Below are 12653 nucleotides of genomic sequence, written 5' to 3'. Positions count from 1 at the left end.
CACTCATGTCCTTCCCTCCCACCCCGGTTGTGTCTCTTAGAACCCTGCTGCCTTCGACTTCCTTTTGCAGCGTGTGGAGAAGACTCTGCGCCACGCTATTGAGGAAGAGGAGGGAATACCCCTTGACCAAGTGACCAACTTCCAGGAGGTAACCTTGTAGGCCAAACAGCAGTGTCTGCATAGGAGGAGGGAGCAGTAGCAATGGAGTTGTTATTGTCCTGACACAGCTCCTTCACTCTAGTTTCTGTTCATTTTAAGCATCTTATCTCCCCCCAGTCCCCAGGTTATCTTGGCTGTTCCTTCCATCTTTTCCCCTGCTTCAGCCCTTTGCTTCCCCAACCCCTCAGCCTTGGCCACCAATGTGCTGCTATTTACTACATTGAACTGTCCTGGGGCCACTTGTGGCCTACGAAAAGCACAGTCCTGGTATATGTGTGGTGTAGGGATGCAGGTGGCGCTGTGGTCTAAACCACTGAGCCTCTTGGGCCTGCCGATCAGGAGGTCGGCGGTTTAAATCCCTGCAACGGGGTGAGCTCCCATTGCTCTGTCCCAGCTCCTACCAACCTAGCAGTTCAAAAGCACGCCAGTGCAAGTAGATAAATGGGTATCACTGCAGTGGGAAGGTAAACAGTGTTTCCGTGCACTCTGGTTTCCATCATGGTGTTCTGTTGCACCAGAAGCGATTTAGTCCTGCTGGCCACATGACCCAGAAAGCTGTCTGCGGACAAACGCCGGCTCCCTCGGCCTGAAAGCCAGATGAGCACCGCAACCCCATAGTCACCTTTGACTGCACATTACCATCTAGGGATCCTTTAACTTACCTTACGTGTGGTGTTCTTTTGCCGGGCTCTATTGCATTCTGAAGAGCATGGTAAAGCATTGCTCTCCCTGGCAAAAAACAACAACCCACCTTATCCTCTTGCCTGCTTTCCACTGCTTCCTCTGGACCACAGGTTTGCGATGAAATCAAAGTCAAGCTGAACTCCCTGAAGGAAGTCCCCAACAGGATTGAATGTCCTCTGATATACCACCTGGACGTGGGGGCCATGTACCCGAATATCATCCTAACCAACCGGCTTCAGGTGAGTGAGGAGTTTGTGCTCCTGGGCATTGGGTACTAAAGTCTAAATCTCTGCTGTAAGAACTGTGCTGGTAATGGACTCCCAGTTTGGGGTAGGCACTCCAGGCAACCTCTTCCTCAATCTCCTTCACAAAGAGTTGCTGCCTCTCTAGCAACAAGGATAGTAGTAGTAGTAGTAAACCTTTTATTGGCATCACATACAACATCCAAAACAAATCAGTACAGAATTACCGCTTTCCCAGTGGCACAAAACATTTGCTAAAAGAAAGGAAGCATAGCAGTTTCTGTTAGTTGTTATGGTACGTACGTTTGTTTTTATATTTAAACTGCTCTGTGAACTTTGGCTGAAGGATGGTGTAGAAATTTAATAATTGAGACTAACAATCCCACAAAAGCATCCTGGGTCCACCTGCTGCTTTCCTAGAGGCAGGATCCAGCCTTGCCTGGCCTAAAAACTTACTTTTATTTATTTAAATGTACTTGTGCCTTTATTCGCTCCCCCTCTGCTTTGCTTCCCTCCCTTCAGCCCTCAGCGATGGTGAACGAGGCCACGTGCGCCGCCTGCGACTTCAACAAACCAGGCGCCAACTGTCAGCGGCAGATGACCTGGCAGTGGAGAGGAGAATTCAGTGAGTCTTTTCCCTTCTGCTGACTCGTATGCAACTTGGCACAGTTCCTATGCTGTGTATAAAACCCCCTCTCGCAGTCTGGAGTGATTGTCAGCTGGGTTGTTCCCCCCCTTCTCTTTCCCCCTTGCAGTGCCCGCGAGCCGCAGTGAGTACCATCGCATCCAGCAACAGCTGGAGTCGGAGAAGTTCCCCCCTCTCTTCCCAGATGGACCGCCCCGGGTGTTTCACGAGCTGTCCCGGGAGGAGCAAGCGAAATACGAGAAGAAGCGCTTGGCAGGTGAGGGCAAACCTTATTTTTTTCCTTCTTTTTTGAATTCATTTTTATTTGAATGTATATCCATATATAGAGATGGCTTGAATCTCGTGACTTCCCTCCACCCCCTCCATGGTTCCTATTATCAACATTTACAACTGCATATTATTCCATATTCTATATTTTCTATCAATCCAAATTATCCATGGTATTTGTTGCATTACAAGTGGGATTAAAACCCTGCTAATGTTTCCATCTGCTTGCGGTGGTCTCCTAAATAAATTATTTAAAAAATTCCCATTCTTTTTTAAAGTTTTTGTCCTCTCGGCTCCTGAGTTTTCCAGTCAGTTTTGCCATTTCAGCATAGTCCAACAGCTTGGTTTGCCATTCCTCTCTGGTAGGGACTTTGTCTTCCACCTCTGAGCTAATAAGAGAGCAAACCTTTTTCCGCACCACAGCAGAGCTTGTACATGGTTATGGCTTGGGGTGTCTCGAAGCTTTTATTTTCTTGGATTCAGCCCCTACCTTTTCCCTGCTATGCCCTTTAGCGCTAGAGGACTTGGGGTCTGGGGTCAGCTGCCAGCCCCAAACCAGAGCTTTTTCTAGCGGTGAGCAGAGAAGGTGTTACTACAGTGGAATCTTGGTTCCCAAACTTAATCCATTCCGGGAGGCCGTTTGACTCCCAAAACAGTTTGGGAACCAAGGCGCAGCTTCCAATTGGCTGCAGGAGCTTCCAAAGAACATTCAAAACCGGAACAATTACTTCTGGTTTTCGATTATTCGGGAACCGGAATGTTTGGCTCCCAAGGCATTTGGGAGCCAAGGTTCCACTGTATTAGCATTTAAAGCCCTTAACAGCTTGGGACCAATTTGTCACCTTACCCCCATATATTATGCCCACTCAACTGCTTTGATATACAGAACTTGCACTGTTAAAGGTGCCACATAATACTCCTGCATTTGTAAGAAATCAGTCTTTCATTGTGGAAGCAGCAGCACTTTGGAACTCCCTGTCTATTGACATCAGGCAGGTGCCTTGGCTACACTATTTTATTACCTACTGGGCACATTTTTGTTTAGGCACAGCCCATGGAGACATGTAGAATGTCGACATGGGTTTTAATCTGTTTTCAGTTAATTGATTTTCATTATTTTTAGCAATATTTTTTACTGAAAATTTAATTTTTAAAATTCTTTTTGCAAACTGAGGTGTGTATTTTTTAAACGATCAAATGGCATATAAACATGTTGAAATGAAATAAGTTTGGGAAGTATTGAACGTTCCAGAATAAATTGCTGCCACACCTCTTGCCCAGATTACTGCCGCAAAGCCTACAAGAAAATCCACGTGACGAAGGTTGAGGAGCGTGTCACCACCATCTGCCAGCGGGAAAACTCCTTCTATGTGGACACCGTGCGGGCCTTTCGCGACCGCCGCTACGAGTTCAAGGGGCTGCATAAGGTGCTTTTTATTTTTATTTTGTCAGATTTGCGATAGCACAGCAAAAAGGTGAATTTCTAAAGGTGTTCATGGTGATCTTTACGTTCATAAAGCAATGAGATGCAGACAGGCATTTATAGCCAGGCTGATCTCTCCTTGCTGGTGGGTGCTGAAAGGGGATGCTGTGGTTCCTGGGGCCAGAATACTTGAATAGAAATTCTGAATATTGAGTGATATATAAATACTGTAAATGAATTTAATAAAAAAGCATTGATTTATATCAAATTTTCAGCATACTCATAGATTTAACAGACAAATTCTTGTATATTAGTTGATTGCTAGATACACATAAAATGTTTCTATTTGCAGCTAAGCAGAGCCAAAAAGTTCTGGGCATGCAAACCATGTGCCTTCTGTAATATACAGAAGCTTTTGTCAACATGGGTTTACCGGGGGGGGGGGGGGGGGAGAGACAAGACATCCAAGGAAAGAGATGTGGAAGGAAAAGATAGAGGATGGAGACCAGCTGGAGCAAAGGTAGACAATAGCCCACGGCTTGCTTGAGTCACAGCCCTTTTTCCTCTGCCTTTCCCAGGTGTGGAAGAAGAAGCTGGCTGCCGCCATGGAGTCGGGTGACGCCTCGGAAGCAAAGCGCTGCAAGAACATGGAGATCCTGTACGACTCCCTGCAGCTGGCACACAAGTGCATCCTCAACTCCTTTTACGGATACGTCATGCGCAAAGGGTGAGGGGGGAACCAAAGAATGTGGCTGCTGGTGGAACTTGAAATGGCCCTTTAAAAATCTGCCTTCCTTGGCTCCCAGTTGGTGCAGTTTCTGGGCCTTTAAATGTTCAATATTAAGACAAAGAACTAAACCCAAGTACAATTAAATGAAGCATTTCCTCCTATACACATAAAAATGTAAGGCTGTCATCATGCAGCCCCCGCTGCAGGATTTGTAGTTCTGCATCACAGTCCTGGATTTGCATGAAGCCAGGGAGGGGACCAAAAGAGAGAAGGTGGGTTTTAAGCAACGGCAGACGTTTGAATGAAGCAGGGTTGGAGGGACACTGAGGAGCAGTGAGGATGTGGGGCACTTGGATGAGGTGTGAAGGGAGGTGGTGGGATTGGCAAGCAATGTGAGCAGGGGGAAGCAGCCCCCTAACACATAAATACTGCAGCTCCTTGACCAGGAGACCTGGCCGCATCTTTAGCAGTCCTCAAGCCAAGTTTACAATAATTAGGTCGCTCAATCCTTGTTTGCAAAGCAGCTGACCCAGAGCGACTCTTCCTGTTCTCACTAGTCCTCTCCCCTACGCAGAGCTCGGTGGTACTCCATGGAAATGGCCGGCATCGTCTGCTTCACTGGTGCCAACATCATCACACAGGCCAGGGAGCTGATAGAGCAAATTGGGTGAGTAGTTGAATGGTGGCTGGCTGCAGCAGCTGGAGGCGAGGAGATTCTGAGCTTGGATGTTGTGTGCCTGTTGCCCGAAGGTGGTTTGCTCCTTCTTCGTGGATGACGGTGCTTTTCCTATGGTTTTGTTTTGTGTTTTGCTGTGGTGTGTTGTCCAGGGCTCCTTTAAGAGGAAGGTTGTTATGTGTAAACACAGCAAAAAAAAAAAAAAGACGCAAAGATGAGTTGTCCCGCTCTGGATCTCTTCTGTCTCTAACCACAAGGAATGACAGGTCTGGAGCTGGACTCAAAGGCACACCGCCCCATGGTCTGCTCCTTACTGTCTTGGCCCAGAAAAAGAAGCAGGTCTCTTAAGCAACTCAGAGAGCGAGGGATGAAGATCCGCTGTGTGTCTCTGTAGACTGTTGCTTTTGTAAACTTCATCAGCTTTCATAAGAACATATGAGCCTGTTCTTGCAGTGGTTGATAGATGCCTGTAGGAAACCCTCAGGCAGGACCCAAGCATATGATGATGATGATGATGATGATGATGATGATGATGATGATGGATTGATTGATTGATTGATTTATACCCCAACCATCTGGCTGGGTTTCCCCAACCACTCAGCTCCCCACAGAATAATAATAATAATAATACTGTAAAGCAATAAAACATCAAACATTATAAAACTTCCCTAAACAGGGCTGCCTTCAGATGTCTTCAAAATGCTAGATAGTTGTTTAGTTCCTTGACATCTGTTGGGAGGGTGTTCCACAGGGCGGGTGCCACTACCAAAAAGGCCCTCTGCCTGGTTCCCTGTAACCTCGCTTCTCGCAGTGAGGGAACCGCCAGAAGGCCCTTAGAGCTGGACCTCAGTGATGAGGTCTGAGCGATGGGGGTGGAGACACACTTTTCCCGTCCTGCAGTTCCCTGCAACTGGTATTAGGAATCATTTGCTGTCTCTGACCATGGAGGCAGAGCCAAATAGCCATCATGACTAGTAGTTATCCATAGTCCTCCATCAATTTGTCCAGACCTCTTTTAATGCCATCCAAGTTGGTGTGAAAACTCTTTTCTTCTATCTGTCCATAACCTTCCAACAATAAGCTTTCGCAGATGACCATGAGTTCTAATGTTACAGGAGAGATAAAAGCTTTTCTCTTTCAGCTTTCTCTCCTTGCTTTCTCTTAAACTGAAAAGCTCCGATTGCTGCAACCATTCCTCATAAGGTGGTTGCTTTTGCAGAGTGCCCTCTGGGCTCCCATAAGGAAACGCCTCTCCCATTTCCCCCTTTCCCAGGAGGCCACTGGAGCTGGACACAGACGGGATCTGGTGTGTGCTTCCAAACAGCTTCCCAGAAAACTTTGTCATCAAATCAACCCATGCCAAGAAGCCCAAGGTGACGATCTCCTATCCTGGTGCTATGCTGAACATCATGGTGAAGGTGAGGAACCTCAAGCCTTTATCCTCAGCAGGAGTTGGGGGCAAGTCGAATCGACAGGATTTGGGGGCGGGGGGGGGGGGTATCTTCCATAAAGACAGTCTGGAAACAGGGCATGGAAACCATGGGTATGTTTGACATTTAGCTTCCCCTCCAGGGATTGCATCATATATAGCTTCCTTCCAGCCCTCCTGTTAAATTGTTATGGGGTGCAGAATAAGCCTGCAAGGCCGAAACGCCCAGCGTGTGTGTCACTTACTTGCAGGAAGGGTTTACGAATGATCAGTACCAGGAGCTGGTGGACCCGGCCTCGCTCTCCTACGTTTCCCGCTCAGAGAACAGCATCTTCTTTGAAGTGGACGGCCCGTACTTGGCCATGATTCTCCCCGCCTCCAAGGAAGAGGGCAAGAAGCTGAAGAAAAGGTGAGGTCTGGGGAGGCAGCACCTCCTCGGCTCAGATAAACCTGGAAGATGGCAGGACTTGAAACATCGCTGCTAGATCTTTAATAGATGTGCATTTTCAGAACCCCCTCCTTTCTACTTGTAAGAAGCCCTGGAGGCTGGTCCAGTAGGGCAAAGGGGATGCTGCTCCACGTGTGATCCAAAATATCTGGAGGGCAACAGATAGCAGAGGCATTGGGACGAAGTGGGCACTGATCCATTAACCTCACTCAGCCCCCACCTGCCTTTTTTACTTACAACCAGCCCCAGGGCATAGACTGGCTGTGGCAAGCTTCCTCCTCCTTTCAGGGTTGCCCCTTGTAGAACTCAGCAGGGAGGAGGATGGGGACAAAAATAGTCTTAGCTGCCTCTGCTTCTCATTGGCTGTGGCGCCACCTGCTATTAGGCTCCTTGCTTTCTGCCCTATCGGTCCCAATGGGCACAAGACACCACTGGTAAAAAGGGGGGGGGTGTTACAGGAAAGAGAAGACACAGAAGAGGGAAGGTGCCAACCATGCACAGGCTGACTATTTTGCTCCACGCCAGGTACGCCGTGTTCAACGAGGACGGCTCCCTGGCTGAGCTAAAGGGGTTTGAGGTGAAACGGCGGGGAGAGCTGCAGCTGGTCAAGATCTTCCAGTCATCCGTCTTCGAGGCTTTCCTGAAAGGCACCACTTTGGAAGAGGTTTATGCCTTCGTTGCCAAAGTGGCTGACTACTGGCTGGATGTGCTCTACAGCAAGGTGGGTTGAGGCTCCAAGGTGAGTCTTCCGGCTTTCCTGGGACGGTATGGTCAAATCTATCCACACCGGGCATTTGGGGATGAAGATAATGGGGAATTGGTGGCCAGTTAAGGGCAGAACCCCCTATTGGAAAGAAGACAAGGTTCCTGTTGCTGCTGTAAAGTCCTCTTCTCCCCTTCTGTAGTCCACACACGGGCATCTCCCAGGCTTCCTGCGGCCTTCAGAAGCTTTTAGTGTGGCCAACATGGGATGCTGAGTTGCCCTGCCTCCAAAGTGGTCCAGGAGGAGAATGTGGCTGGCACATGCAAGCGTTCCTTTCTCTCTTTTTTCCAGGCTGCCAATATGCCTGACTCGGAGTTGTTTGAGCTTATCTCGGAGAACCGGTCCATGTCTCGCAAGCTGGAGGATTATGGGGAGCAAAAATCCACTTCCATCAGCACTGCCAAGCGCCTGGCTGAGTTCCTGGGGGATCAGATGGTGAAGGATGCTGGTCTGAGCTGCCGGTTTATCATTTCTAAGAAGCCAGAAGGATCCCCGGTCACAGAGAGGTATATATCGATCAGAGGGGCACGAGTATCCCACAATGCTGTTGACATGAAAGGCTCGGTTTCTTGTTGCTATGAAATGAGCCTCGCCAACTCAAAGAATGACCAAATCTCCTGCAGATGATTTTGGCGGTTGAACTGGAGTAGAAGAGTTCAACTGGTACCCTGGACCTAAGTTGTTCAGGGCTCTGTAACCTAATGCAAGGATCTTGAAGCTGGCAGATGGGCCGCAAGTGCAGGTGTTGTGATTTTTATTTATTAAATTTCTATAACACCCTTCCGAGAAGCACAGGGCAGTTTATGAAAACACAAAATGCATAACATAGTAAAAAGCAGAAATGATAATAACCCCACTTTCGTTCCAACAAAATGTTGCATACCGTTGGCCAGATTCTGCACCAGCTGGTAATTATACTTTACAGAGTTGTGTGGAAGTTGCCCCAAGTCATTTGACCCTCCACCCCTATCGTTCAGCCCCGGACACTGAGGTCCAGCTCTGAGGGCCTTCTGGCAGTTCTCTCCCTGCAAGAAGTGAGGTTACAGGGAACCAGGCAGAAGGCCTTCTCAGTAGTGGTACCTGCCCTGTGGAACGCCCTCTCATCAGATGTCAAGGAGATAGAGAACTATCTGACTTTTAGAAGACATCTGAAGACAACCCTGTTTAGGGAAGTTTTTAATGTTTGATGTTTTGTCGTGTTTTTAATATTCTGTTGGGGCCGCCCAGAGTGGCTGGGGAAACCCAGCTAGATGGGCGAGGTATAAATAATAAATTATTATTATTATTATTATTACTATTTTAAATAGTTCTCTTTTCCTCCCAGGGAAAACTAAGTAACAGTTCTAAAGTTTAAAAATAACATAAAGCCTTTGACTTGCTGTACTTGTTCTTGTCAGATTGAATGTACAAGAAAGGTAGATAATACTTGCGTTACTGAAACATATTTACATGAATTTGTATCTTGAGAATGACTGATGTTTACAGCCTGGCTCTGAGGCAAGTGGCAGCATAACACAACACACTTGCTGCTCTCACAGTTAAAACTCACACACATAGTTGATAACAGAACTGGGGCTGGGGGAATGCCTCAATATGACATCACAGGATTCTATGCTACAGCATTAACCCTTTGCATAGCATTATGGATGCACCATTCCCACACTTGCAAAACAGGACCAAGGACAGCTCCACATAAAGCACATTGCCATCATACAGCCTTAAATGCCCATGGACTGCAGTGCCCAGGCTATCGCTGCCCAGGAACAGCCATAGCTGGCAAACCAGACAAAGCTGGTGAAAGGGCATTCTACTCAGAGTAGACTGGTTTAAAGTACAGTTGTACCTTGGATCCCGAATGCCTTGGTACTCGGACGATTTGGCTCCCGAACGCCGCAAACCCGGAAGTGAGTGTTCTGGTTTGCGAATGTTCTTTGGAACCTGAACGTCTGGAGCTCCCTGCAGCCAGTCAAAAGCCGCGCTTTGGTTTCTGAACATTCTGGAAGTCGAACGGACTTCCGGAATGGATTCCGTTCGACTTCCAAGGTACGACTGTAATTGTCATGACTAACTTTCATTTGGTCAACTGAATGGGTTTATTCTGAGTAGAACGAACATCGGATACAAACCATATAGTCTTTAAGATGCAACAGACTGACAAGGCTGCTCCTCTTCTGGAAATAGAAGTGATGTGTTTTGATTTATTTTCCCCAGGGCCATTCCACTAGCCATTTTCCAGGCTGAGCTCTCGGTCCGCAGGCACTATCTCCGGAAATGGCTCAAGAGCCCCTCCCTGCAGGATTTTGACATCCGGACGGTAAGCTGTGTGGGGCTGTCCTGCGGCAGTTTGTGACTCAAGGCTGTGACTGTGGCACACCTCTTGTCCCCAGCCTTGGGCTTGACCCAAATCCTCTTGTCTCTCTGCTTGTAGATCCTGGATTGGGACTATTACATCGAGAGACTGGGCAGCACAATTCAGAAAATCATCACCATCCCAGCAGCCCTGCAGCAGGTAAACTGTCGGGTTGGTGGCTAAAGGGCTGTGGGCTCCCCCAGGATGTTACAAGGCACAGGAGGTGGCCGCAGAACTCTCACACTTAGTTGCTCTGGTCCAATAGCTAGCTAAAGACTCAAAGCTCCAAAATTGAGCTAGCTCTCTGAGTGTTCCCATTCATTTCAGAAAGGTAGAACCTTCCTGCATGGAACTGACCCCAGCCTTTTCCAAATGCACGAGAGCTCTGTGCATTCCTCAGAGCACACCTGGGACTCCAGAGCTATTTATTTAAAATATTTCTACTCCTCTGTGCTTGGTTTTTAGGGACCAGGGTTGTACAAACGAAAGCTGAGAAGCTAATGTTTGTGCGCTACGGGTCTCTGACTTGGATGTCAGCAATGTCAGTGCAAGTGTCTTGTGTTCTAGCATAGCTTGTTGCCTTCTGCTTCTGGTCAAAAACAGTAGTATCCTCGCAGGATCAGGCCAAATGAAAGTCACAGGGAACCTCCCAAATAAATAACAAATGTGGTGTCCCGTCAGGTAAAAAACCCCGTTCCTCGCGTCCGACACCCCGACTGGCTCCACAAGAAGCTCTTGGAAAAGAATGACATGTACAAGCAGAAGAAAATCAGTGAGCTGTTCACAAGTGAGGGCAAGAGACAGGTAAGAGGGGCAGGGCTCTCCCTACACAGGGTGGATTTAAAAAATGAATCCAGTTTTTTAATTAAAATGCATTTACACACGCACACACCCACAAAATTAGTTGTAGTTAAAGTCTGCCTCATCATGTTTGCTTGGAAGTAATTCCTACTTTGTTCACTAGGACTTATTTCCCAAATAAATGTGCATAAATTATAGTCCTGGCTTCTAATTGCTTTGTACAGTAGTACCTTGGTTCTCAAACTTAATCTGTTCCAGAAGTCTGTTCCAAAACCAAAGCGTTCCAAAACCAAGGCACACTTTCCCCTAGAAAGCAATGCAAAATGGATTAATCCGTTCCAGACTTTTAAAAACAACCCCTAAAACAGCAATTTAACTTGAATTTTACTATCTAACGAGACCATTGATCCATAAAACGAAAGCAATAAACAATGTACTGCAGTCACACAATCAGTAGCTGAACTGGGTTCCACAAAAACAAAAAGCTGCAAAAAAACAAAAACAAAATTAATAGCAAAAACAGACAAACCTCAGTGTAACACTCAAAATGGAAGTGTGGCACTCAAATTGAAAGCGTGGCACTCAAAATGGAGCATGTTTGGCTTCCGAAAAAAGTTCGCAAACCGGAACACTTCTGGGTTTGCAGTGTTTGGGTTCCAAGTTGTTTGAGTACCAAGGCATTTGAGAATCAAGGTACCACTGTATATATGTTTCAAAATGGTCAGTTTTATTTTCACATCTCATCTGTTCTTTGTTTAAGATGGCAGTCCCTTGAGGCCGTTTTTCATTTTTGTAATAAAAATAAACCTGTGCTTTCTGAGATGGGCATCGGCAGGTAAAACATACTTTTATCCCAGAGCTGAGAAGAAGGTGGAGGCCACGGGCAGTTTTTGTGGGTAATTGGGTTGCTTAGTCAAGGAGGATTCCATCATTGTACTCCCCACCTTCCGGTGTTTCCTCGCAGGTCTCTGCCAACGTAATCCAGGAGGGCACGCCCTCCACACAGGTGGCTGACATGGAAGATTTTGGGGTCACCAAGTCTCTGCAGCCGGGGGTCCCCGTCTCGAATAAACGTAAACGCATCCCTACAGCAGAGGAGAGCCAGCAGCAGTCCCAGAATTCGGAACTAACGCAGTCCTGGAGGGAGATCTTGGGCCCACCACCTCCCACTGGAACCACCAAGGTAAGGTAGCAGAAGGAGAGAACTTCATTTAAATAGAGGAACAAAGGATTGCTCTGGGGCTGGGGCTGAGGCTGAACGATGGGGGAGCAGCAACATCCTACCCTTATATGAACCTTTAAAAAAGCCAGCTGGATCAGGCCAGTGGCTCATCTGGTAGAGCATCCTGGTCAACCAGGGGCTAACTAGATTCCTCTGGAATCCACAAGGAGGACCTGAGCGCAGCTGACACTCCCCTACCGCGGTTTCCAGTAGCTAGTATTCAGAAGCATATTGCCGTCAACATTGGCAGTAGAATGCAGCCGTCGGGGTGAGAACCCATTGATAGCTTTACCTGTCTAAGCCATCTTAAAAAGGTAAAGGTACCCCTGCCCGTACGGGCCAGTCTTGCCAGACTCTGGGGTTGTGCGCCCATCTCACTCAAGAGGCCGGGGGCCAGCGCTGTCCGCAGACACTTCCGGGTCACGTGGCCAGCGTGACAAAGCTGCATCTGGCGAGCCAGCGCAGCACACGGAAACGCCGTTTACCTTCCCGCTAGTAAGCGGTCCCTATTTATCTACTTGCACCCAGGGGTGCTTTCGAACTGCTAGGTTGGCAGGTGCTGGGACCGAACAACGGGAGCGCACCCCGCCGCGGGAATTCGAACCGCCGACCTAGGGCAAGCCCTAGGCGCTGAGGCTTTTACCCACAGTGCCACCTGCGTCCCTAAGCCATCTTACTTGATGAAAATTCCATAGTTGCAGCTATGCACAAGGGCTTCCTTTCCTGATTCAGCTTCATTGGATGCACCCCTGTTGTGAGAGAGGGAGAAAAGCTTTTCTCTTATCCATTCTCTCCACTCCATGTGGAATTTTA

The 12653-nt window shown here is 47.8% G+C and overlaps 1 protein-coding gene across 1 annotated transcript in view; it reads left to right on the top strand.

Moving 5' to 3' along the window:
- The window catches only part of POLE (DNA polymerase epsilon, catalytic subunit), a 52125-nt gene that overhangs the window by 16218 nt on the left and 23254 nt on the right, over positions 1-12653 (top strand). The window contains exons 16-30 of the mRNA XM_028709151.2: positions 41-148; positions 954-1082; positions 1608-1710; positions 1841-1987; positions 3280-3425; positions 4000-4148; positions 4726-4818; positions 6101-6245; positions 6508-6665; positions 7230-7425; positions 7759-7973; positions 9679-9781; positions 9896-9976; positions 10499-10621; positions 11583-11801. Of these exons, the coding sequence (XP_028564984.2) occupies positions 41-148; positions 954-1082; positions 1608-1710; positions 1841-1987; positions 3280-3425; positions 4000-4148; positions 4726-4818; positions 6101-6245; positions 6508-6665; positions 7230-7425; positions 7759-7973; positions 9679-9781; positions 9896-9976; positions 10499-10621; positions 11583-11801 (2115 nt within the window). The remainder of the gene's footprint in view (positions 1-40; positions 149-953; positions 1083-1607; positions 1711-1840; positions 1988-3279; positions 3426-3999; positions 4149-4725; positions 4819-6100; positions 6246-6507; positions 6666-7229; positions 7426-7758; positions 7974-9678; positions 9782-9895; positions 9977-10498; positions 10622-11582; positions 11802-12653) is intronic.

Source organism: Podarcis muralis, chromosome 16 (assembly GCF_964188315.1).
Source record: "Podarcis muralis chromosome 16, rPodMur119.hap1.1, whole genome shotgun sequence".
Taxonomy (NCBI): Eukaryota; Metazoa; Chordata; class Lepidosauria; order Squamata; family Lacertidae; genus Podarcis; species Podarcis muralis.
Note: the sequence above shows the minus strand (reverse complement) of the source record. Positions and strands in the feature narration are given on the sequence as shown.